This window comes from Sciurus carolinensis, chromosome X (genome assembly GCF_902686445.1).
Source record: "Sciurus carolinensis chromosome X, mSciCar1.2, whole genome shotgun sequence".
Classification (NCBI taxonomy): domain Eukaryota; kingdom Metazoa; phylum Chordata; class Mammalia; order Rodentia; family Sciuridae; genus Sciurus; species Sciurus carolinensis.
In genome coordinates, this window is record NC_062232.1 from 131,579,440 (window position 1) to 131,604,969 (window position 25,530).

General features: G+C 34.8%; 1 protein-coding gene across 3 annotated transcripts; it reads right to left on the reverse strand.

The window, feature by feature from the left end:
- Positions 1-290: 290 nt before the first annotated feature.
- Positions 291-25,305, reverse strand: Vamp7 (vesicle associated membrane protein 7). 3 transcript variants are annotated; one of them, XM_047536548.1, is made up of 6 exons: positions 25,193-25,305; positions 19,813-19,967; positions 16,062-16,119; positions 13,828-13,965; positions 11,502-11,592; positions 291-413 (listed from the first exon to the last, which is right to left on the reverse strand). In XM_047536548.1, exons 2-6 carry the CDS (start codon positions 19,956-19,958, stop codon positions 316-318), a joined length of 531 nt encoding a protein of 176 aa, XP_047392504.1. In that variant the 5' UTR covers positions 19,959-19,967; positions 25,193-25,305; the 3' UTR covers positions 291-315. The 3 variants fall into 3 exon arrangements, with proteins under 3 accessions (XP_047392504.1, XP_047392503.1, XP_047392505.1); XM_047536547.1 differs by having other exon boundaries at positions 25,117-25,247; XM_047536549.1 differs by having other exon boundaries at positions 25,204-25,224.
- Between the last annotated feature and the right edge of the window lie 225 nt (positions 25,306-25,530).

The window sequence follows — 25,530 nt, forward strand, 5'->3', positions numbered from 1 at the left end:
CAGGATTCACACTGGGTCACAAATGGTGTATCCATTTATTTGTTTCATGTTTTACAAATCTGTAGAGAAAAGAGACTGGTACATGCAGTTGATGTGGTAAATCATGTAGACATCAATCCAAAGCTTTTAAAATTGTTTCTGATATTGAATATATCTTCCAAACCAAAGTTTTCTTAATGGCTACTAATGGATGGTGGCTTTTCTTCCTTATCACAATATAGTCACATAATGGAGATAAGAAAATAACCAGAATATTGAATTTAAGACATTTTCCAATTATATTAGTCATCATTTGCAGTTTCTCTAATTTATATCCTAAAAAATATTATCATATTCCATACTTACTGAATCCACGAGATTTTCTGTTTTATCTATCAATAATTCCAATCTTTCTCCACGCTGAGCTACTAGATCTGAAAACATTAGAAAAAAGAAAAAATGTTTAACACTACAAATACGCAATTTTTGTCTTTTATTTTGGGGGGCGGAGGTATTTGGGATTGAACTCAGGGGCACTCGACCACTGAGCCACATCCCCAGCCCTATTTTGTATTTTATTTAGAGACGGGGTCTCACTGAGTTGCTTAGCAGCTCACTAAGTTGCTGAGACTGGTTTTGAACTCACAATCCTCCTGCCTTAGCCTCCCGAGCCACTGGGAACACAGGCATGCGCCAGAGCACCTGGCTTTGTCTTTGTTTTAATTGAAATCTGATTTTAATTACAATTGGTATTCTTGATAGCTCATATTTGTAACAGAAATGCTTACACCTTTAAATAATAAAAGATTTTGGTTTATGCTCTGCTATGTGCTCCCTCCATGATATGCTACCCTATCAGAGGCCCAAAGCAATGGGATCACTTGATCTTGGACTGAAACCTTAAAAATCATGGGCCAAAATAAATCTTTCTTCCTTATAAATTAAAAAATATTTTAGTAGAGCTCATCAACTAAAGTAGGGGGTTGACATTTTTTTTCTGTAAAGGGCCAGTTACTAAATATTTTAGGCTTTTTGTGCCATACATTCTCTATTGCAATTACTTCACTTTGCCAGAAATAGAAAATATGTAAATGTGTTGTTATGTCTGTATTCCAATGAAATTATATGTAGAACTACAGGCAGTAGACCAGACTAGACCCAAGAACTGTAGTGTGTAAATCCCTCTCTTCCAGTGCCTCTTCAGTGACACAGAAGCTCTATTCTTGGTAAGTATAGCTTGGGGGGTGCTTTTCCCAAAGGTCCCAGTCAAGGGCTATTCTTTTTCCCAAAGAAAGGTAGGTTGCCATCCTTTCTCATTCCACTCTATGCTCAGTTCTGTGTTGCAGAAGCTCAGTTCTGGGAAGGAAAGGCTAATAGGTTTGGGGTTCCTTTACTCTACCTAGCCTTCACTCATAAGACAGAAGTTAATCTCGGGTGGCAGGCCAAGAATATTGGGCCCCACTGCCCTTTCTTCTACTCAGAGTGAAGTTTCCGTGCTAGGAGGGAAAAGTCAAGAAGAGGTTACCCAAGCCCTCCTTTGGTAAGGAAAGTGTGCCACTCCAAGAGAAGCAGTCTGCTGTCACTGCTCATAACTACAGAGCAGTGGGCCAGCTAAAAGTTTAACAGAGAAACAGGGAAAGAGGAAACTAAGAGGAGCCCTCCTGGCTCGAAGAGCAAACTAAGAGCAAGCCTCCAAAATTTCCCCCCAAATGGAGCCCACATCTAATTACATCAGATTGGAGCAATTTACCTCTGGAGCACTATCAAAAGCAACAAATTAGCCTGTAATTAGTGAAGGCTAGCAGTTGAGTTCCAGACAGCAGTAGGGCAACCAAAGTTTAACAGAAAAATCAAGAAAAGAGACACTCAAAGAGATTCATATTATTACAAAGTGACAGTGTGCATTCCCAAGGCTATTCCCTCTGAGGATAGGCATTGGAGGATGCATACTGAGGAAAAAATAGGCTTCAATTAAAAAGTCCAACCCAATCACAAAACAAATAAACAAGCAAACAATAAATTCTGGGGGATCAGTACCCCAAATTGCTAAAATACATGATCTAAAATGTCCAATTTTCAACAAAAAGTATATGAAGAAAAAAAAAAAGCATGACCCAATACAGGGAAAAGAACATGGAAGAGAAGTAATCAGTGGTTGAAAGTAGCAAAAACTTCAAAGTATCCACAATACATATATTCAGTGAACTAAAGGAAATCGTGCTTAAAGAAGTAAAGGAAGGTCTGGTGACAATGTCTCATTAAATAAAGCTATAGAGTCAAAATTATTTTTTAAAGAACCAAGTAGAAATTGAGCACTATAAAACCAATGAAAAATTTACTTGAGGAAATGAGCAATAGATTGGAGCAGACAGAAGAATCAGCAAACTTGAAGACAGGTCAACTTCATTGCCTAGTCTGAAGAACAGGGAGAAAAAAAGAATGAAGAAAAATGAATAGAGCCTCAGAAAAATGCTGGATACCAAAAGTGCACCAACATATGAATAATGGGAATACCAGAGAAAGCGAAACTAAAGAAAAGAGAAAAAATTATTTGAAGAAATATTAGTGAGAGCATCCCAAATTTGATGAAAAACATTAACTTACACATCTAAAGAATCAAAAAACTATAAGAAGGAGAAACGGAGTTCCACAACTAAATACACTCTAGCTAAAACAAAGATAAGGAAAATCTTGAAAGCAGCAAAAGAAAAACAATGTATCACATACATGAGAAAACCAGTAAGCTTAAAAGATGATTTCTCATCAGAAATAATGGAGGCCAGTAAGTAGTGAGATGACATTCTATGAAAGGAAAAAATTTCAACCAAGAATCATATATTAAATAAAATGATCTTTCAAAAATGAAGGTGGAAAAAAAACATTCAAGCTGAGAATTTGTTACTAGCAGACTTGTCTTATAAGAAATAATACAGAAATTTTTTCAGGCTAAAACCAGGATGCCAAATGGTAATCTGAATCTTCACACATACACACACACACACAAAGATAATTATGTACAAATGGTTGTATAAAACAATGTGTATTACTTTATTGTTGTCATATGGCATACGAGAATAAATTTGAAAAATAAAGCATAGAGGGGAAGGATACAAAATTGTATTTGCTAAAGGAAATAATACATGGTGGTAATTCAAATTCTTGGAAAAAATGAAAACAACCAGAAATGGTAAGGTTCATAAAATAAATTTACTGAGTTTATTACATATAGAGACATATTATATACTGAAATAATAGCACAAAAAGGGGAAGAGTGAATAAATTGTGTAAGAATAACATTTCCATATATCATTGAAATTATATTTATATAAATCTGAAGTCAATTATGGTAAATAAAAATGTATAACATAACCAGGTAAATAACTAAACATACAGTGAAAAAATCATTAATGGACTTGAAATATTACTCAGAAAATAGTCACTGACTGCAAAAGAATCCAGTAAAAGAAAAACAGAAATAAGTAACACATGATTTATCTAGAAAGTAGAAAGTAAAATAGCAGATATAAATCCATACATGTCAATTGGGGAAGGTGGTGCAGGCACTGGGTATGTTTGATGCATGCTTGCAGTCCCAGCTATTTGGGCACCTGAGGGAGACTCTCTTGAGATCAGGAGTTCAATACAAGCCTGGGCAGCACAGTGAGACCCTGCCTCAAAACAAAATATTCCTACCACATTGATATAACATTAAATATCAAATAATTGGACAATTTAATAAATGACATTGATAGACTGGATAAACTAAATCCAACTGTATGCTCTTTAGAGGAGATATACTTTAGAGTCAAATATACAAACAAGTCGGTAAAAGAAACCAGAAAAGAACACACAGAAAACAGACAAAATATATTTAAAAACAAAAACACAACAGTACATATAAAAATGGACAGTCTTTAAAGATAAAAGAATTAATCGATGAGCCAACAGCCAATTATGAACATAAATGCACCTAAAAAGAGAGACTGAAAATATATGAAGCAAAAACAGACAAAATTAAAAAGAAAAATGTATGATTCAAAAATAGCTGGAAAGTTTGATATAATAATTTCAATAATAGCTAGAGAAACTAGGCAGAAGATAAACAGAAATTAGAATACTTGAACAATAAAATAAACCAACTAAATCCTAAAAGACACCTATAGAACATTCTAAAAGAAATAATACAGTAACATTTTTCTCAAGTGCTTATAGAATACTCCATTGGTAGATAATATGTTTGATCATAAAACAACTCTCAATAAATTGACTCTATCCAACTACAAAGAAACACTATTAGAAATCAATAACAGAAAGCAACTTGGGAAATTCATAAATATATAAAAATTAAACATTCAATTCTAAACAATCAAATGGTCAAACAAGAAATCACAAGGGAAATTAGAAAATATTTTGACATGAATAAAAGTAAAAAACAACATACTAAAACTGTTGGGAGGAAGTGAAAGCAATATATGGAGGGAAATTTGTAGTAGTAAACACCTAAATTAAAGAAAAGAAATTTGCTATGGTATTTGGAGATATGACCTTTGGGAGATAATTAATTTAGATGAGACTGCAGGGGATACTTTGCTGTCATGATGGAACTAATTCTAAGAAGAGACAACAGAGAACAAGCTCTCTTTCTCCTTGCCATATTTGGACAGAGGGAAAAGTTGCTGTCTGCAAGTAAGGAAAACAGCCCTCAGAATGTGACCATGCTGGTAACCTAATCATGAACTTCCAGCCTCCAGAAATGTGAGAAATAAATTTTGTTGCTTAAGTAACCCATTCTGTGGTATTCTGTTATAGTGACTTTTATGGTTTGGATGTGAGGTGTCCCCCAATAGCTCACGTGTGAGATAATGCAAGAAGGTTCAGAGGAGAAATGATTGAGTTGCGAGTGTCTTTACCCAATCAGTGATTTAATCCCCTGATAAGGATTAATTGAGTGGTAACTGAAGTAGTGGGGTGTGGCTGGAGGAGGTAGGAATTGGGTCATAGCTCTGGATATATATTTGTATCTGGCCAGTGGAGTCTCTGCTTCCTGATCATCATAATGTGAGCCACTTCCCTCCACCACACTCCTCCACCATGATGTCCTGCCTCACCTTGAGCCCCAAGGAATGGAGCCTGCTGTCTATGGATTGAGACCTCTGAAACTGTGAGCCCTCAAATAAACCTTTCCTCCTTTACAGTTGTTCTGGCTGGTCCTTTAATCACAGCAGAGAAAAAGCTGACTAGAACAGTGACCAAAGCTAAGACAAATTGATCTCAAATAAATAACCTAATTTTTGATCTTATAAAACTGGAAAAAGAAGAGCTAACTAAATCCAAATCTAGCAGTGGGAAGGAAACAAAGATACAGCAGAAAAATTAAATAGAGAAGAACTATAGAGAAAAAAAACCAATGAAACCGAAAATTGGTTCTTTGAAAAGCTCAGCAAAATTGACAAACATTTATACAGAATGCAAAAAGAGGTAAGATTCATTATCACTAAAATTAGGAATGAAAGAGGAAACAAATCATCATCAATCTTAAGAGAAATGAAAAGAATCCTAAGGGAATGCTATGAACAAAAGTATGTCAACACATTAGATAAGTTAGATGAAATGGCCAAATTCCTACAATGATACAAAACACTGAAACAGACTCAAGAATAAATAGAAGGGGTTGCAGCTGTGGCTCAGTGGTAGAGCACTTGCCTAGCATGTGTCAGGCCCTGGGTTCAATCTTCAGCACCACATAAAATAAATAAATAAATAAAATAAAGGTATTGTCTCCATCTATAATTAAAAAATTTTAAAAAAAGAATTAATAGAAAATCTGAACAGAGCTACAAGTATAGAGACTGAATTAGTAATTTTTAAACTTTACACAAAGAAAAGTCAAGGCCACAGCTGGCTTCAAAGGTGAATTCGTCCAAACATTTCAAGAAGAATCAATATCCAGTTTTCCACAAAATTTTCCAAAGATAAAAAAGAACACTTCTCAACATATTCTATAGGGGCAGTATTACCCTTATATGAAAAGCAAACAAAGACATCCATCACAAGAAAACAATAGACCAAAATCTCTAATAGACATTAAAAATCCTCTATAAAGTACTAGCAGAATGGGTGAAAACCTTTGCCACCTACACCTCAGAGAGAGCACTAATTTCCAGGATATACAAAGAACTCAAAAATGTTAACACCAAAAAACCCACAAATAACCCAATCAATAAATGGGCAAAGGAATTAAGATGACATGAATGGTTAACAAATACATGAAACAATGTTCAACATTTCTAGCAATTAGAGAAATGCAAATTAAAACTACACTGAGATTCCATCTCACTTTAGCAAAATGGAAATTATCCAAAAATACAAATGTCAGGCGTGGTGGCACACGCCTATAATCCTAGCGGCTCAGGAGGCTGAGGCAGGAGGATCACAAGTTCAAAGCCAGCCTCAGCAATGGTAAGGTTCTAAGCAACTCAGTGAGACCCTGTCTCAAAATACAAAATAGGGCCGGGGATGTGGCTCAGTGGTTGAGTGCCCCTGGGTTCAATCCCTATTACCCTAAAAAAAAAAAAAGAATACAAGTAACAATAAATGTTGGAAAGGATGTGGGGAAAAAGGTACACTCATATATTGCTGGTGAGATTGCAAATTGGTGCAATCACTCTGGAAAGCAGTGTGGAGAGTCCTCAGAAAACTTGAAATGGAACCACCATATGAGCCAATTATCCCACTTCTTGGTATAAACAGCACACTATAGTAATGTGGCCACATCAGTGTTCATAGCAGCTCAATTCATGATAGCTAAGCTATGGAACCAACCTAGGTGATAGAGGAATGAATAAAGAAATTGTGGTATATATACACAATGGAGTATTACCCAGCCACAAAGAAGAATGAGTTTATGACATTTGCTAAATGGATGGAAATGGAGACTATCATGCTAAGTAAAATAAACCAGGCCCAAAAAAACAATGGTCAAATGTTTTCTCTGATATGTGGAAGCTAACCCACAACAAGGGGGAGGTAGGGTGAAGAACAGACATGCAGTAGATTAGACAATGGGGAATGGAGGGGGAATAGGAAAAAGAAATACAATGGAATAAATCTGACATAATTTTCTCATGTTCCTATATAAAAACAACACAGTGAATCCCACCATTGTATATATCCAAAAGAATGATACCCTAACTAGAATAATATATATTCCATGTTCATATATCAAAATAGATTCTACTGTCATGTATAAGTTAAATAAATAAATAAATAAATAAAATACTTAGGAATAAAGCAAGAGAGATACTGCTAAAGAGAAATTACTCTGACAGTTGTCAAAAATTGTAGGACATACTTTATTCAGGGCTATTGCAAGAGGGGTCTTAGCTCAACTCATAACATAATAAGGACAATGAGAATCTACAACCAGTGAATGCAGTGCAGGGTTAGTGGATAGAAAATTACCAAGAAGGGACATCAAGGGCAAGAGGGTTCTTGCTAAATTGTTCTAAAACAGGATTCTTGCTAAAAGTGGGCCACACTTATATATTAAATGTAGGGAATGAAGAACTTAATCAGACATTAAGGGTTTCAGATATCAAGGGTGGGGTATTAACTTAGCAGGAATCACTGTAAGCCTTGCTTAAACAGGCCAAGGGCAAAGCCCAAGGATGAAGTCTAGCTGAATAAAGGGTTCAGAGAAGTCTTCACGAAGCTTAGTCAAGCAGAGTGTCTTCGTCATGTAAGACTTGTACACTGAAATCTATGAAACATTGTTGAAAAAATAAAGATGCAAATGAATAAAAAGATGTTCCACATTCATGGATCAGAATTTTAATAGTGTTAAAATGGCAAAACTCCCAGATTCAACATAATTATCATTGTGATCCATGATAGTTTTTGTTTTGTATTGCAGAAACAAACAAGCTTATCCTAAAGTTCATATATAAATGAAAGGTACCCAGAATGACTAAAGACATCTTGCAAAAGAACAACGAAGTTGAAAAATTAGTATTTCCTGATTTTAAAACTTATTGAATGTTGGACAACTTCCTTATCCAAACACATATAGTAACTCAAAATAAGTCACAGATCTAAATGTAAGAACTGAACTATAAAACTCTTAGGAGAAAACCTTGGCTTAGGCAATTATATTCTCAGAAATGACAAAGTATAAGCAACATAAGAAAAAAATGAACTGGACTTTTAAGATTTAAAACTTTTGTGCTTCAAAAGACACCATAAAGAAAATAGAAAAACAACCTACTGAATGGGATAAAATATTTGCAAAACATGTGTCTGAAGCATGTAGTAACTAGTATATATAAAATACACTTACAGTTCAACCATAAAAAGACAAATAATCCTCTTAAAAATGGCAAAGGATTTTTGAATAGATATTTCTGCAAAGAAGAAAGAAAATATACGAATGACCTGTAAGTACATGAAAAGCTGTTCAACATCATTAGCCATCAGGGAAATGCAAATCAAAAACACAATGAGGTTTGGGGTTGTAGTCCAGTGGTAAAGCACTTGCCTAGCATGTGTGAGGTATTGGGTTCAATCCTCAGCACCACATAAAAATAAATAAAATAAAAAATAAAGGTATTGTGTCCATCTACAACTAAAATATTTTTTAAAACACAAGGAGATACCATTTCACACAAACTTAGACTGGTTATAATAAAAATAACAATACATTTGGGCAAGGACAGAGAAGTTGGAATCCTCATAAATTGTTATTGGGAATGTACAGAAAAATTTGGCCCTTCTTCAAAATGTAAAACATAGAGTTACCATGAGACCCAGCAATTCTATTCCTAGGTATATACTCAAAAGAGCTGAAATCATGTTCAACCAAAAACTTGTAAACAAATGTCCACAGCAGCATTATTAATAATAGCCAGGAAATGGAAACTACTTAAATGACCATTAATTGATGAGGGAATATTATTCAGTTATAAAAAAAAGAATTAAGTACTGATAGATGCTACAAGATAAATGACCTTCAATATGCCATGCTAAATGAAAGAAGCCAGGACACAAAATTTCATGTATGATTCCATTTATACACAACATCCAGAATAGGCAATTTATAGAAACAAAAAGATTAATCATTGCTTGGGCCTAGGGGTTGAGAGGGAATGGGGAGTGACTGAAAATGTGTACAAGGTTTCTTTCCAGGGTGATAAAAATGTTCTAAACTGCAGCCATGGTTGTACTGTCCTGTGAATATACTTTAAGTGGATGAACTATATGATATGAAAAATACATTTCAATTATGCAGTTATAAAAATCAAAGGAAAATAACTGCAAATATTTTTACTATATTTCTGATTTGTCTATTTATATAACTCTAAAAACAAGTCATTTAAAAGTTGATTAAAAAGACTGATTTTACCCTATGGACATATATAGTTACATGACTGGTGTGATTCTACATCATGTACAACCAAAAGAATGAGAAGTTATACTCCATTTATGTATGATGTGTCAAAATGCATTCTACTGTCATGTGTAACTAGTTAGAACAAATAAAAAAGGTTGATTTGTTGGAAATTTTTTGCATCTGCAATAAATGGTATTGTAGCAGTTGGCTACCTTCACTTTCAGGCAGAATACATACGTTGGGTGGCAAAGAAAGAGTGAGAAGCTTTAGTAGTTCTCTTGACAGATATTCTAAGTCTCTGTCTAAATATATTATTAAAACTGAAATCAAAGGGGAAATCACTTTATTCAAGAGACATATACCAAGAAACAAAAAATGTTTTTGCATTTTTATTAATCCTATTCTTAGGAATTAATCTCAATAATAAAAACATAGGAACAAAACCGATAAAAACACTATTATTTTAATGCAGATCTCTAAATCAATACTATGTAAAGAATGTTTGATCATTCATCCTTTGGTTTTTTGAGATTGGCTTATCTCACTTAGCATGATATTCTCCAATTTCATCCATACTTCATGTGCAGAGAAACAAGATGTATCCCATTTGTTTACAATACAAATAAATTAAAAAATAAAAAATAAAAAAAAGAATGTTTGGAAGTGGTTTAACTAAGTCTAAGAACACGGTTCAAACTGACATTACTTTCATAGCAAGAGATTCTCAAAGAAGGAAGCACAGCACTGATTTACATCCTTCATCAAACTCCTTATCTAGTAGCAAAACAGCACTCTGAGTAAAACAATTCTAAAGAACCTAGGTGTCCAAAAGAGGGACATGGTTAGGTAAACTGTGATATATTACCTAAATGAAATACTGTATGAGGATAAAGTGAACTGAAAATAGTTGACCATTATTCAGTTCTTATTATATGTCAGTAATTGTACAAAGTTCTTTCTATATACTACCTCATTTATCCTGGTAACCTTAGGTTCTATCATCAGCCTTTTTTTTTGCAGTTTAGAAGATAAACCTCAGAGAAGTTAGATGATTGCTAAAAGGCTAACAGCAGGCAGGAAATAAAATGAAAACTAAAATTCAGGCATATGACTCTAAATCTAGCCACTTTATTATACTGCCTCCACAAATCTGAATATAAACTGTAAGTATTAACTATAATTGGGTGTAAAAATTTAAAAGGAAAAAATGGAAATGAATCTTCAGAACAATGAGACTAGGAATAAAATTTTAAAATGGTTTTCAAGATTTGTAAATGTTCTGAGAATAAATGTAAAAGTAATTCAAATAGTAAATCAAAGATTATAGACATTTATAATATTTAACCATGTCTCAAATATGAAGCAATTATATGACTTCATTCAATTTTAATAAATATTACCTTTAGAAGATATATTTAAAGAGTGGCTCTCTAACTTGAATATGCATTAGAGTCCTTTAGAAAGCTATGAATACACAGATTGCTGGACCGCACCCCCAGAATGTCTGATTCAGTAGGTCTGGGTTGGACCCCCAAATTTGCTTTTCTAAGAAGCTGCCAGGTGATGCTGATGCCGCTAGTCCAGGCACCACACTGTGAGAACAGGAGCTTTTAAAATATTAGCATTATTTTGAATTTAAATATCACTGATAAATTAATTAAAAAATAAATCTGATACATCTCTCTGGATTATTTTAACATGCAAAAGCATATTCTTTTGAAGAATAAAACAGTATTTTTCCCCCATTTTTTTTCTTTCAATTGAGAGTCACAAAATTCCTAGGAAGGTCAAATAGGTATAGTTTAAAGAATCTGCTGATATTAGTTGTCTGGGTATCTCCAAACAAAACTGACAAAATTATTTTAAATTGCTGAAGTATCATAAGGTTTTTGTAAATTAGTCTTGTTAAGCAAACTAATAAATTTAGATTGAAGAACAATCATAAATACTAAGACAAAACCACTCATACAATTGGATAGTACCATAGGTAAATAACCTCCATATCTCAGCTGACAATTAGCTTCCAATAGTGAGAACAGGAAGCACTGTTTGAGCTTCTCTAGAACAATTTGATCACAATCAATTAATCCATTATCTTTTCTGTCCACATGCTTGAAACTATGCCATTGAAACATACCTATGTTTCTGACCATGATTCCTTTCAGTTCATCCACTTGGGCTTGAGTCTCCACCACTTTGTCTAGGCTCTTATTCTCAGAGTGATGCTTCTATAAGAAAACAAGTTTTAACCTATGGCACCCAGACATTATTTACAATAGGAAAATAAAAACAAGAATAATGATAATTTATATTGAGGAATGCTATAAAATCATGTCTATATTATATAATAGATATATGTTGTTTCACTGTAAAAAATGGTATCAGACCTAGGGAAAATATTGGCAGCATAAAAATGCTTCTGTATGAAATGTAACTGCTATAGTATAAGTACACCATCTTAAATAAAATAAAATAAAATGTATAATCTATCAAATACACATCTGAGACTCATGGGGCAGAAGTGAAAGGATATGTAATCTTTGCTCAGACAAGGAAGAAAAGAGAAAAAGTTGGGGTAGAAGGAACAGAACAGGGAAAAGGCACTCTAAATTGTTCCCCATTTCTTAGGTATGATGAGTTAGGGCCATGCTCAGTTTCTTAGTATCTGTTCTATCTGCTGGGATCACAGCATGCATCCTATTTTCACTGGCTTCTCATAGAATCTAGAATCTAAGACACTGATCATAATACATATTTTGAAATTATTATCCATAGCTAACAATTATGGAGTGTTTAATATATACTGTTCCAGTCACTTCAATGTGCTCAATGCTTCGAATTGGGGAGGGGGATATTATTCAATGCACCCAAAACTCTATCATGAAGATGCTTCCATTATCTCCATTTATAGATGGGAAGCTGGCATAGGTGTGTTCAAAGGGTCACATGTAAATCAGGAGTTACTGACAAATCAGCAAATTTGAAAGCTTTTCTGCCAGCTGACCCTACTTACTTTTGAATACACATTGGTATATTTTTTATTGGTAGTGTTTTGCATAGCTTTGCATATACGAACATTCCAAAGTGGGAAGTATGAAACAAACCAACTGCTTAAATGATAAAGGTTTATAAGAATAAGTAATTTAAAGGAATTTCATTTCCAAAGAAATGAACACACGCACACAGGCTTGCGTGTGCACACACCGATTTAGAAATGTAATACTCAAAAAGAATTTTAGAAAGAAAACTTACAGAAGTGAAAAATATTCAATTAAAATGCATTTTTTCCACATTCACAACAAAATCATAGCTAGAGGTTATATCTTTGTATTCAAATAGTTTCACGGATAAAAGGTAAGCATCTTAAAAGGTGCTGAACATCATTACTCATCATGAAAAATGTAAATTAAAACCATAATGAAATACCACTGTACATCCACTAGAATGGCTAAAATTAAAGACACACACAAGTGTTGACAAGGATGCACAGAACTGCTGGTGAGAATGTAAAATGGTATAGTCACTTTGGAAAAAAGTGTGATAATTTTAAAAATACACATCACTTACCATATGACCCAGCAATTCCATTCCTAGGTATTTACCAAAGAGAAACAAAAACATATGTCCACACAAAGACTTGTACGTGGAGATTCATAGCAGTTTTACTCATGATGGTTGAAAACTGAAAGCAACCCAAATATCTAGCAACAGGTAAATGAATAAACAAACTGTGGTATATGCATACAATACCACTCAGCAAAAAAAGAAGCAGACTACTGATTTACACAGCATGGATGAATATCAAAAGCTTTAATTTACACTAAGCAAAGCAAGCAAGACACAAAGTGTACATACTGTATGATTCCATTTATAGGAAATTCTAGAAAAGACAAAACTAATTTATAGTGACAGAAAATAGATCAGAGGTTGAATAGGGGAGGGGACTGACTGAGAAGGGACACGAGAAAAACCTTATGGTAGTGGAAAGGCTTGTCTGTCTTAACTTTGGTGATATTTCAAAAGGATATACATATGTAAACCATCACTGATTAGACTATTAGGGATTTATACAGATGAACAGACTTCTGAGTGGTTAATTTGAAGTTTTAAAAACTAAATTTAGTTCATGGAAGGGTAGAAAATTTATATATAGAATAAAAGACCATTTGGCATGTTGAGTCAATTTAAACATTATATGGATAGTTGCACTGGATGATCTTTAATGTTATTCCCAATCTTGAGATATTCTGGTCATTATTAATAGAGAATATCATCAATTATTAGCTTTCTATATTAAAATGGCCCTTTTACATTTTTTTTAACAGGGATGTTTCATTACATTAGCTTATAGTAACACAAACAGAAAAGTGTATTGCAGGTCAGGACTCCCTATATTAATGGTGCTTTAAGGTAATAAAGAAGTAAATATGAATCAAAATACTATATCCTGAGGAAGATCTTACCAGTTGTGCAGCCAAGACACTTGAGAACTCGCTATTCATGGCATATGGAAGTGCTGTCTGTGCCCTTGAGCCATAAGTTGTCTGGAACCTCTTCTTTACCTCATTCAAAAAATTGAAGGCTCGGGAACGTTCAAAGTCCTGGAAAGCATCCAACATAGAGCTTGTATTTACAAAGTAAATAAAGATTATGTGGATGATTAGCAACAAAACAATTAAAGAGGCAATATTTACTGAGTAATGACTATGAGGAGGAACTAGTGCTGATCCCATTTTATAAATAAGGAAGGAAAAACCTCCAAAGAGGTAACCAACTTCCCAAAGTTCCGAGAACTAGCAAATGAAAGAGGTAGGAGTCAAATCCAAACGTGTCTGGTTATTGACAACTGAAGATAATGGTACCTAGGTTATTGACTTCTTGAGGTCAGGAATTAGGTTTTACTTCCTCCATATCTTTCTTAGAATCTATTAGAAAGTCCAGCCTAAGAAGATGTTCACTCAATAAATTCACAATAGTAGTCTTTCAAATACAAAGATAATGCTATTGACAGGAACTCTGAATTGATATTTTCTAATAGTGGTGGCACATTTGAAAGGGTCAAGTGACCTCCTACCCTTGTCTAGTTCCAGTCTGTCAAAAAGTGTATGCATGTGTGTGTTTGTGTGCAGACAATTATAACTCATAGAATATAAGGTTCAACTCAGACCATTCCAGGTTTTGTGATATTTTCATCTACTCCAAGCTTTCATATCATTTACTTCAGATATATTTGTATTTTTTCTAATTTTAGAAAACACTGCGAAACCAGGGCTGAAAATCATTGTGATGATCACTGTGGTTGACAATCATTTTCATTTCACCCAAGATGCTGAGTCAGAGTCAAGGGTTCTTAAACTGGGATCAGAAGCCAAAATTCAGGATGCAATCGTACTTGTATATAAAAAATTACACTGTTATTTTTCCCTAAACTTAAACTTAAATTTCAACTGTGAATGTAGGTAACTAGAGTAGTATCAAACTATAACTTTGTCATGTATAGAAATCTTTTTTTCAAATACCATCACATGTTTACAGATATCTTGAAATATCACTTACACTCATCACCACTTCAAAATTATTATTAACTATTAGACTCACAGCAAAATAGTTTATTAGTTCTTAAAGTACCCACATTAATATACTTTTTAAAAAATATCCTGAATATTATAAATATATGTATTTCAATATATTTGGTTTTGTTTGGAATCGTGTGTTCTATTTCATACATTTAATGACATTCTAAGCAGGGCTCACAGGTGACAAAATAGTCTGTGACAATAAAGTTTAGGAACAATGACCTACAGCAATCATGCCAATTTCATGACTTATCAGTGAACAGTTTAAAAATGAGCATGTGAAGGCTGTGGTTGTGACTCAGTGGTAGAGCACTCGCCTAGCATGTGTGAAGCACTGGGTTTGATCCTTAGCACCACACGTAAATAAAGGTCTATCAACAACTAAAATTTTTTTTTAAATTAGCATGTGAACAGTAAGACATGAAAGGAAGTTCACTTTCAAAGTGAGATGAAGGGATGGCGTGCCTTTGGGAAAAGTTTTCTCATTCCTACAATAAGAGAGACGAGTATATAGTCCATCTTCTCTGTATACGAATACACAAGCACATAGCTCCACGCACCCCTAAGGGGAACCTGTCTAGAAAGAAACTGACACTGAGAAAAGCAGGAGAGAGAAAGGATCTTGATGACGTCCTTAAGTTACTGAGCATTTTGGGTCTAGAGCCAACAAATACTCAAAAAAGAAAAAAAAAACTAACTAATGTAAAATTACAAGTTTACATAGCTGATCATAATGTGTTGTGATTCTATTTTTCCAAAGTCTGGATATATTAAAAATTCATTGACTACTTAAGGAATGAAATAATCTTTTTAATATTCCAGTTGAACAATTTTTGAGAAACTCTGATACCAAAGAATCATAATTATGAAACCAATTCTCATTATACAATAGGATAAATGTAGAAGTTACAAGAACTGTACCAAACCTGAACTGATTTGTACATACCCAAGTTATCAAGTTTTTTCACATGATGCTGTATATGACAAATGAAATATACAGAAAGAAATTTCCAGCAATGCCAAGTTTGCATCACATTACCTATAATAGGTATATATAATTAAGAACTGACTGTATTAACAGTACACATAGTTAAACAGCAATATGTCTTCAAGTTACTTACATCATCAGTGATACAAAGATATACAATCCTGTCTTGGCAGATGTAATGAAACAAATAACTGTAGAATAAAAGATATAAAACTTACTGTAGTTATAAGTAACACTTTTATCTTCTATCTATGTATAAGCAATTTTAGTACTGCCAATATCACATTATTTACAGATTCAGTCTATTCTCCTTTTCCCCTTCCCCCACACATCTGTTCCTTTCAAGTTAAACTGATAGGTGTGAATAAGAAATTAAAAGAAGGTCTCCACTGTTGCTAGACAGTACACCAGCATGTGAATTAGCCATGTGCAAAAACACAATTGGTACCTTAAGGCCAGAATAAGAAATGACATATTTGGAGGGACACATGATTAAAATTAAGTCCCAATGGACCACACAGTTTTCATTTTTTTAAGACTGCAAAACAAACACTTTCTACCAAATTCTCAACAATAACATTTGAGTATCTACTTTGAGCCAGTTACTATACTAGATGCTGAGGATACAAAAGAGAAAACCATCAGTCACTGCCTTCTTAGGAATCACAGGGCAAGGAATTACAGTGCTACATGGAAAATAGGATGATGAGGAAATTAAAGGCAGTACATAGCACTCTGGGGACATGAAGAGGCACATAATGGAGATCTGCTCAAGGGTTATAGAGAAGAATTCCTGGAAAACAAGATGTCTGATCTGAGATCTGAAGAATAAATAAGAGATGGCAAGGTAATGAGTCAGTGAAGAGTATTCCAGAGTGAAGCAGAAAATATAAGGGCCTGGAAATAAAAGAGCACACAATAGATACAGGAAAGTAAAATTCATTCATATAACTAGAATACAGAATGTACAGAAAAGAATAAACTGTCTAGACAGAAGATTCTGGAGAAACAAGACTTTATAAACCACACTGTACATTATTCAATGCACAGTCATCCAAAGGCTTTAGCCTGGGAAGAATGTGATCAGATTTGGTGATGATTCCCAAATCCAGATCTGACCTATCTCCTGAGCTTAAATCTCAATACACTACTGTCTATTAAACATAATCCAACTGGATGTACCACAGAGAACTTAAACAGGTCTTAAAATGGAAGTCATCATTTTCCCCACAAAATTAGTTTCTCCTAAACTAGACTTGGAAATAACTTGGTATGCAAGCTATGAAAGATACCAAGATATGATCCCTACCTCAAGGAATCTATAGTTAGGAGACAGAGACAATGAAGACTGCAATTATAACACAGTGTGATAAGTGCAACAATTTGAATAAATCCTAAATGCTATGTAGATATACAAAAAGGGGGAATCTAACCTAGTCTAGGAGTTTAGGAGTTTCTAGATATCCAAACTCAGGAAGACGAAAGCAGATTTTAAAAAGCCTACACATGATAGGGACTGGAAGTATAGTACCAATGTACCAATGCTTGAAATAACACAGATAGGTCTGTAAATGGCAAGAATACTTATACATAATAATAAAAAGTCAGGAATGGACAAAATTGCTAAGGATAAGTTTGGGCTTCATTCTAAAAGCCATGATTTTTAAGCAAGAAAGTCTCATCAAGGGAACGTGAACTACAGATTTAAGGTGGGAGCAACCAGAAGCAGGAAAACCAGTTAGGAGAAAGCTATTTGAAATGAGAAATAATGAAGGCCTAAATTAACACTGTGACAGTGGGGATAGAGGAGACATAATGAATTGAAAAACATGTTGTAGCAGAACGGTAAGCAACTGATAATGAAATAAGTATTATTCTAAAGTTTTAGGCTTAGTCAACTGAGTAGTGATGCTGTTAAAGTAGAAGAGAAAGTAGAATAGATTTCAGGGAAAAGTGTTTAACATACAGTAAAACTGACTTCATTATTTTGACATAAAGTCATAAAGATATTTTTATTGGGATGATGGAACATGATTATAGGACAGAAACCAAGACACCAGGTTAAAAAGAAAGAAATCTCAATGATAGAGCCTTACCCTAAAGCATACAAGGGAGAACTGGATCAGGACACAGATGGAGAGGCACAGCAGACAGTTTTTTTTCACTAAAATTTACATTCTAATTGGATTATATATTCTAGCATTCCTTATAGCTACATGTAGCTATGTTATTAAGTTCTGGCACATAATATTATGAGTGGAAGATATATGTCCTACTTCTCTCTGAAAGGATTCCATATGTTCTCCTCTGAGCATATTCCTGGAAACTGATTATAAACACACACTTTGTAAGTCTATTAGGTTTCTGAAGAAACTACAAAGCTGTATTCATAAGAGACTGGGGTTATTTAACCCCCACAGCAATCTCTGGGCCCCAGACCCACAAGGTAGAAAGCAGACTATAAAACCTGTATAGTTCCCCAAAATGACACATTCTCCAATACCAATTCTGAATGTGGCAAAAGGACAACAGACTAGGAAGAACCTCCTGGAGAATAAAGGCAGGCGTCAGGGAGAAAGCAGAACAACTAACCAGTAACAACTCTCCAGTCAGAACAGAGAGGCTTTGAAATTGCTGCAAAGCAGTTATCTGATCATTGATAGGAAGCAATGACTTCTACATGTTTCTTTTTCTTCCATTTTCCAAATGAAAAGTTTTAAACTTTCACTCTTGTGATTCTTATTTCACCACTGTTTATAGCATTGGGCTGGGAGAGAGGTGAAACATATGACTTGTCTTTTAGTTTACAGTCTGTGAACCACAGGAGCCACTCCTGGGCCTGATGGAGAGGACCATGTATTATCCGAAATCTCTGGACTAAGAACAAAATGCAACAAGCAGATGAGTCTTTAGAGCTACCTTCCTCAGAGAAGAGGCATATTCTATGTTTGAGATGGGTTATGTAACAAAAGATTTTTAACATTAATGAGGAAGGTTTACCAAGATTACCCCTTTATGTCCTTTCCAATAAGCCACCAGTACGTTTTTCTAAAGCAAAAGCTGTCATACCCTGGCTGAAAACCTTTAATGCCTTCCGGTTGTCTAAACTCTTAACATGCCCTACAAGGCCCTACGTGACTTTTCTTCTACCCATCTCTCGGCTTTATCTTTACTATTCCTGAGTACCAGTCACAGAATAACATGCAGTTCCAAAAATATGATCTCATGTCTTCATACTTTTCTACTTGCTATTCCTTCTACCTGGAATGCTATTACCCCCCAGCCTCTAATATAATTGTGGATTTGACCATCTCCCTCATTAAACTCTAATTTCTATGAAGGCAAATGCTGTCTTTCTTGTTATATCTCCATCATCAAGCAAAGTACCTATCAATAGTTAAGGACTCAGTAAATATTTACTTGAAGAATGAACAAAGAAATATAATTTATTTTATATATATCTTTTCACATATCTAAGAGCTCCATAGCAAAGTCATTTTTACATCCAACATTTCTACAACTTTCTTTAAAATAGTAGTACCACTTCAATGATAGAATAAAAATAATCACAAGTTAAAATTATAAATAATAAAATCAGACATTTTCTAAGCTGGTGAAGGTTACTGTTCTGTGAGTGTATTCAAATTAAACTACCCGGGTTGGGGTTGTGGCTCAGTTGTGGAGTGTTTGCCTAGCATGTGTGAGGCACTGGGTCTGATTCTCAGCATCACATATAAATAAATGAATAAAATAAAGATCTATCAACATCTTTATAAAATTAAAAAAATTAAACTACCTAGAAGCTTGTTTTGTAGCTTTCTACTATTCTGATTAGAACAGAATTCCTTCCTTTCACCCTTTACCAGATGCAAAGCAGAACTCACTTGCCATGTGAGTATGTTAGTTTGTTATTTTCAGAAGGTATCTTAGCCAGAATCTGCTCTGTCACCTCCAGGAAGTTTCCTCCACACCAAGCATGTTTGGCAAGGATAGTGGTTCCCCTGGCAACAACAGCAAAAAGAATGGCCATGCTGTCAATCTATTAAAAGGAAAAAAAGACACAGATTTAGAATATTTTTGACATGATCTTTCAAAAGTAACTTACTATCATTTATCAGAATATACCTAGAGACAATATTGAATGAGGTACTACAACATGAAAATTAACAAACGACCCTAAGGGCTGGGGGCAGAGTTCAATGGTAGAGTGTGTACTTGGCATGCACAAGACCCTGGGTTTAATCCCCAGCACCCCCACCCCTGAAAAAAAAAAAAAACTACCAAAAAACCCAAAACAAACAAAACCCAAGGTCATAGTCTTCTACAAGCTTACAACCTAAGCCACACTGATATGCACATAAGAGTGATAAGTTATGTTTTCAAATTATATAGCACAAACTGATATTGTGCTTTTGAAAAGCAATGACCAATGATAGCAAAGGGACATTAAAATGTCTTCATACTTTAACATAATGATCCCTTCCTGAAAATTTATCATAGGGAAACAATTTAACAGAATTTAGACTCTAGATTCAAAAATATATCTATTAAAAACAAAAGCCCACATTTATTAAATGTTCACTATATGATAGATAACAGTGTAAGTACTTTAAATTATTCATTTAATTCCCATAACTCAATGAGATTACATAATATTTCAATATTCCTAATATAGACGAGGAAATTGAAGCACAGATGACTTACATAATTTCCCCAAAATTACAGCAAGTAAGTGATAGAGCTATGACTTACCCTGAGGCAGTATGATTCCAGAAAATACAATGTTAGAAATGGTACACCACGTCTAGAATAAAGATAGTATCCATACTAGAAATGAACTGAAAGTAACCCAAACCTTCCACAAAAGAGAAATGGTTTTATAAATTATGGTAATATCCTTTATAAAGAAGAATTCATAAAACAATATGGCATGAGTTTATTTTCCTTATGTTTGGCTGTGCATATGTGCTATTTTCCCATGACAAGACCAGTTTCCCTTATTTAATGGCATAAACTTACAGATATGAACAAAATCCTTACTAGTCTTCAGTTTACTCTTCAGCCTCATGTTCTGGTAACATGTTCATTTCCACCCAATAGACCAGTGGTTCTCAAACTGTAGTGAGGGTATAAGTCATCTTGGTGGCAGAATGAGAGTCACTTGCTAAAAACTCAAATTCTTGACATCATCTCCAAAAATTCTGATTTTGTAAGCTTTAGGTGGGACCCTGGAATCTGTATCTAAAACAATCTTGTCTGAATGCAGGTAATTCACAGAAGCAGTATATGGAATGCTTGGGGCAAAGGAATCTGATTACTGATTGGAATTCTAGCACCAAAGGGCAGTAAATAGAGGAAGGTACCCACCTAGTATTAGGGATTGAATCCAGGGGGACTTAACCACTAAGCCACATCCACAGCCCTTTTTTGTATTTTATTTAGAGACAAGGTCTCACTAAGGTGCTTGGGCCTTGCTAAATTGTTGAGGTTGGCTTTGAACTCATGATCCTCTTGCCTCAGCCTCCTGAGCCACCAGGATTACAGACATGCACCATTTTAACTCTTCAACTTAGAATATTCTGGCTTTTGCCCTTAACACTCCACAGAACCATGCTTCCTAAGATAATCAACAGCCTCTATATTGCAAAACACAGTGCTCACTTCTCTATTCTTATTCTACTTAGTTTTTCAGAAACCGTGAACACCATTAACCAGTCCTCCTTCTTGAAACACTGTCTACAGCTGCTTTTTCTGTCTTTTTGCTGACTCTTTCTCCTCTACCTGTTTGGTAAATTTTTACTTTCCTAGGAACAAAGGATGTAAGTTACAGAGAAGCAGTGTTTTACTCAATAAAAGTAGTTCCCAACTACAAATCATTCACTGTTGGTACAAAGCAAAAGAAAACTAACTTTCCTTTTAGATGTCATTAATAGGAGTTCCTTCCTCTGTCCTATACTGCCAAACATTCCACCTATAATCATGTCTCACCTGTCTACATTGAAAAACTCTTGAAGTTGAATGTGTAACATCTTTATAAGTATTGGAATAAGAGAAACATCATCAGAGAGAATACCATATTTGAAGTAAGAAAACAGCTCTGTTAATTATTAGCAATATAAGAATGCCTAAAACTACAGAGTGCTATATAAATATAATACTCATAAAGAGTAAGAATGAAAAGATAAGCCAGAGGGAAGAAAAAAAGATAATGGAATATAAAAGAAAGCCCTGTTTCAATGCTGTTCCTCCCTGTTTTATTATTCACTCCTCACTTGGTCCAAGAGCCATTATCCCAATTATACTTCATTCCTGCTAATAATTTTCTATTAGCTTCCTTTGGCTGCTATAACAAAGTACCCCAAAATGGGTGGTTTAAAACAACAGAAATTTATCAGCTCACAAAACACTACCAAGGTGTTAGTAGGGCCATATTGTCTCTGAAATCTGTAGGGGAGAATCTTTCTTTGTCTCTTTCAAGTTTCTGTTAGTTTGCTGGCAATTCTTGGTCTTCCTTGGCTTGTAGCTACAGCACTTTAATCTCTACCTCAGTCGTCACAAAATAACACTAAAATGTATAAAACTATTCTAGATCAGAAATATGTATACATTATAAAAAAGGAAAGACACACATTTTAGGGCTGCATTTGTATTCAGGTCTATGAAGGCAAAGTTGTCAAAAAATTCCCCAAAATGATAAGGCTTAATTTTTAATGTCTTGGAAAAATGTCTGGCTGATCTTAGGGTGCTACATTCCTAAAATCATAACAGTAAACACGACTCAAACACTCTTATATTCCTGTTGTACTTTTTAAACAGTTTAAAAGTTGTGTTCAGTAGTAATAATTTACAATTCAAAGATATTTACATGGAATAAGACTTTAATTTCATTTTAAGAATCGAGACTTTTTATCTAAGACTCTGAAAATGACAGTGTAGCAGAGTAAAATTAAATTATTTCAGACCTAGGAGAAAATAATATTCAAAGATGCATTTATACTAAGTGAAAAACAAATCATACCATATGTGGTATATGAACAAAGGCTGTGCAACCACTAAAAGTAGTAGTAGAATTTAATTCATCATATAGCACATGATAATGGTGAAGGCAAAATCAAAAGAAAGAATTGTGTATCATATTAAAAGGAGATATGCTAATTTCTGCAACAGTTCATTGCAGAAAATTTCATAGAACATATGCAATGTAAATCAAGTTTTTTCTATCCTTATATCATGTGCATACTATTAAATTAATTGCCCCATTAATGAGTGGTGCACAAAATACTCAGTAAAGAGATGGAAACTCATTTTAGAAGGGAGGCATGAAGCAAGAGTAGGCATGAAGGTGAAAGCAAGCTTAAGAAGAGTAAATAAACCAACCTGATGAGATGGAGTAAAACACATGTGGTGAACACAAAGGTTGAGGAATAGTTTTATGGCTTCATAAAAATTTGTATAAATAATTGTATTTGTATAAATTAAACTATTTGAATTTGATTAAATGGAGTCTACTTCAGTTCATTGCAAAGTAGTAGACACTGGCATAGGAAGTTGAGGAAGAAAGAATGACTATACTCAGTGGAACCATAATACAATGAAGAACAGACATGAAAAAATCAAGTGTAAAGAGTGAAAAATCTAAGTATGTGTACAATTGTTCAAGATATTTCTTAAAATTCTGTGATTATTTTGTGTTGGATGAAGAAAAGGAAGGAAAATAGGTGTCAGCCTATGTATTAGGAATTTCCTCAGTATACTCTTGGTATTATTTTCCTTGGAATAGAGATCAAAGTGTTTGTTTTACTCTCTTCACAGTGCTCAGCACAGTGTCTGGCATAGAGCGCTCTTTCAAATATTTGTTGAATAAATGAATACTGAGCACATTTTGGATTTAAATATACTATAAATGGTGGATACCTTCATATTAAGTAGGACCTGTCTGTGTCTTAAGGAGGAAGTTAGCCAGACAGAAAAGCTATGAATTCTGATGTAATAATGTTGGAGAAGACACAAAAAATGAAGAACAAGGGCAGAGCACTTGCATAGCATGTGTTAAGCCCTGGATTTGATTGTTAGCACTGTATAAATATAAACAAATAAAATAAAGGCATTCTGTCCATCTATAACCACAAAAAATATAAAAAAAGAAGACAAACATTGGTATGACAGAGGAAAAGAAGAGGTGTTTAAAGTGCAGTTACAGATGAAGTCTATTTTGTTGGTACCACAAATATTGTTTTTGGACAATGGTTGATACCCAACCCAATTCCTCTTACTTTCTGAGTATAAGACTCTGTCCAGTTAAGTCAAACACATATTTTTATTTTGTTTATAATAATATAAAACACCATCTTGATTGTTTGCTCCTGTTCCCCAAACATGAAGAATTCTGAGTAGCATTTTCCTATATCTTGTTTACAGCTATGCACAACCTGCACACTTATTAGAGTGTCTAGCTTATATTAGCTGTTCAATAAGTATTTGTTAAATGTATAAATTAATCTGTTTTCAGTCACCGTTACTGAAAGTGAAAGAATTGTGCAAGACATGACAGTGATAGAAGATTGTGGGTTTAAAGGTGGGAGAATGGTGGTTTAAGTAGTAGACGGCAATTAATAAGGCAGAACGAAAGGAGTCAGTAAAAGGTTGTGGTAGTTATGGGAGAGGGAGCTACAAAGTATCAGAGTCAAGTATGTAATCAATTTGATAGACATTGGTCATCAACAAAAATAACAATAGCATACAGCTCTGAGGCTGAGAAAATAGGTTTGGGCAGAGATATAGGTCTTCCTCATACTGAGCAATGTCAATACTGGGAGGTGGAGGAAGGGCGCATGGGGTGTAAGAGTTCACAAAGGAACAAGAACAGCCAGAAAAAGGTGAGGCAGAAAGTGACGTCATCGAACAGGGGCATGAAGAGTTTTTAGAAGACTGACGATTTCGAGAGAGTGAGATGCTACAGAAAGGTTTTGCAGAACGGTAATTAAGAGAGAAAGTTAACATTTCCTATCCCATAATGACAACTTAAGCGACGCATGCTTACATTCTTAAACTCGAGGCCTTTTCAGTAGGCATAAAACAAAACCAAAAACGACGCACTCCGCCCAAACTGAATGTGCCTGAGAATTCCAACTGTCGACATTAGAGAAACCTAAGTCACCCTTGCAAAGCCTCCCCGCTCCGTTCAGCACCTTCTTATCTACACCTCGGCCCTGCCATCCTCCGTCGTCTCCTGGCCTCCGGGAGGGCACGCCCCACTGCATTTACCTGTCGGGCACCTTGTAAGGGCAAGAGGGTCCCGGACCAAGAGGCTCGGGCCGGCTCTGGGCTGCTGACTGCCGGCACACAGAGGATGGGACCGGACGCCGCTGACTTCCGCGTAAAGCGCCCCGCCTACGCGTGGGCTCCTGGGAGCGTGAACGCTCCTCCAATGGGAACACGCTGTAGGGTTCTGCGGCGTTCCCAGCTTCTGGTACTTCCCCGGAGCCGTACTGCATTCCGGGATTGGTAGTTCTGACTGGAGTGTCGTGGAGTCTGTCATACCTTGAATCTGCAATGATTGTTGTGGCAATGTCGAACACTACGATGATCCATGGAAACGTGAG

Excerpts from the sequence above, each read along its gene's own strand:
- Vamp7 (XM_047536547.1), bottom strand. The coding sequence starts at position 25,188 with ATGCAGTGGGGCGTGCCCTCCCGGAGGCCAGGAGACGACGGAGGATGG. Across the intron at positions 19,968-25,116 it reads GCCGAGGTGTAGATAAGAAG|ATTGACAGCATGGCCATTCT; the intron begins GTGCTGAACGGA and ends TCCTTTTAATAG. Across the intron at positions 414-11,501 it reads AATCATGGTCAGAAACATAG|ATCTAGTAGCTCAGCGTGGA; the intron begins GTATGTTTCAAT and ends TAATGTTTTCAG.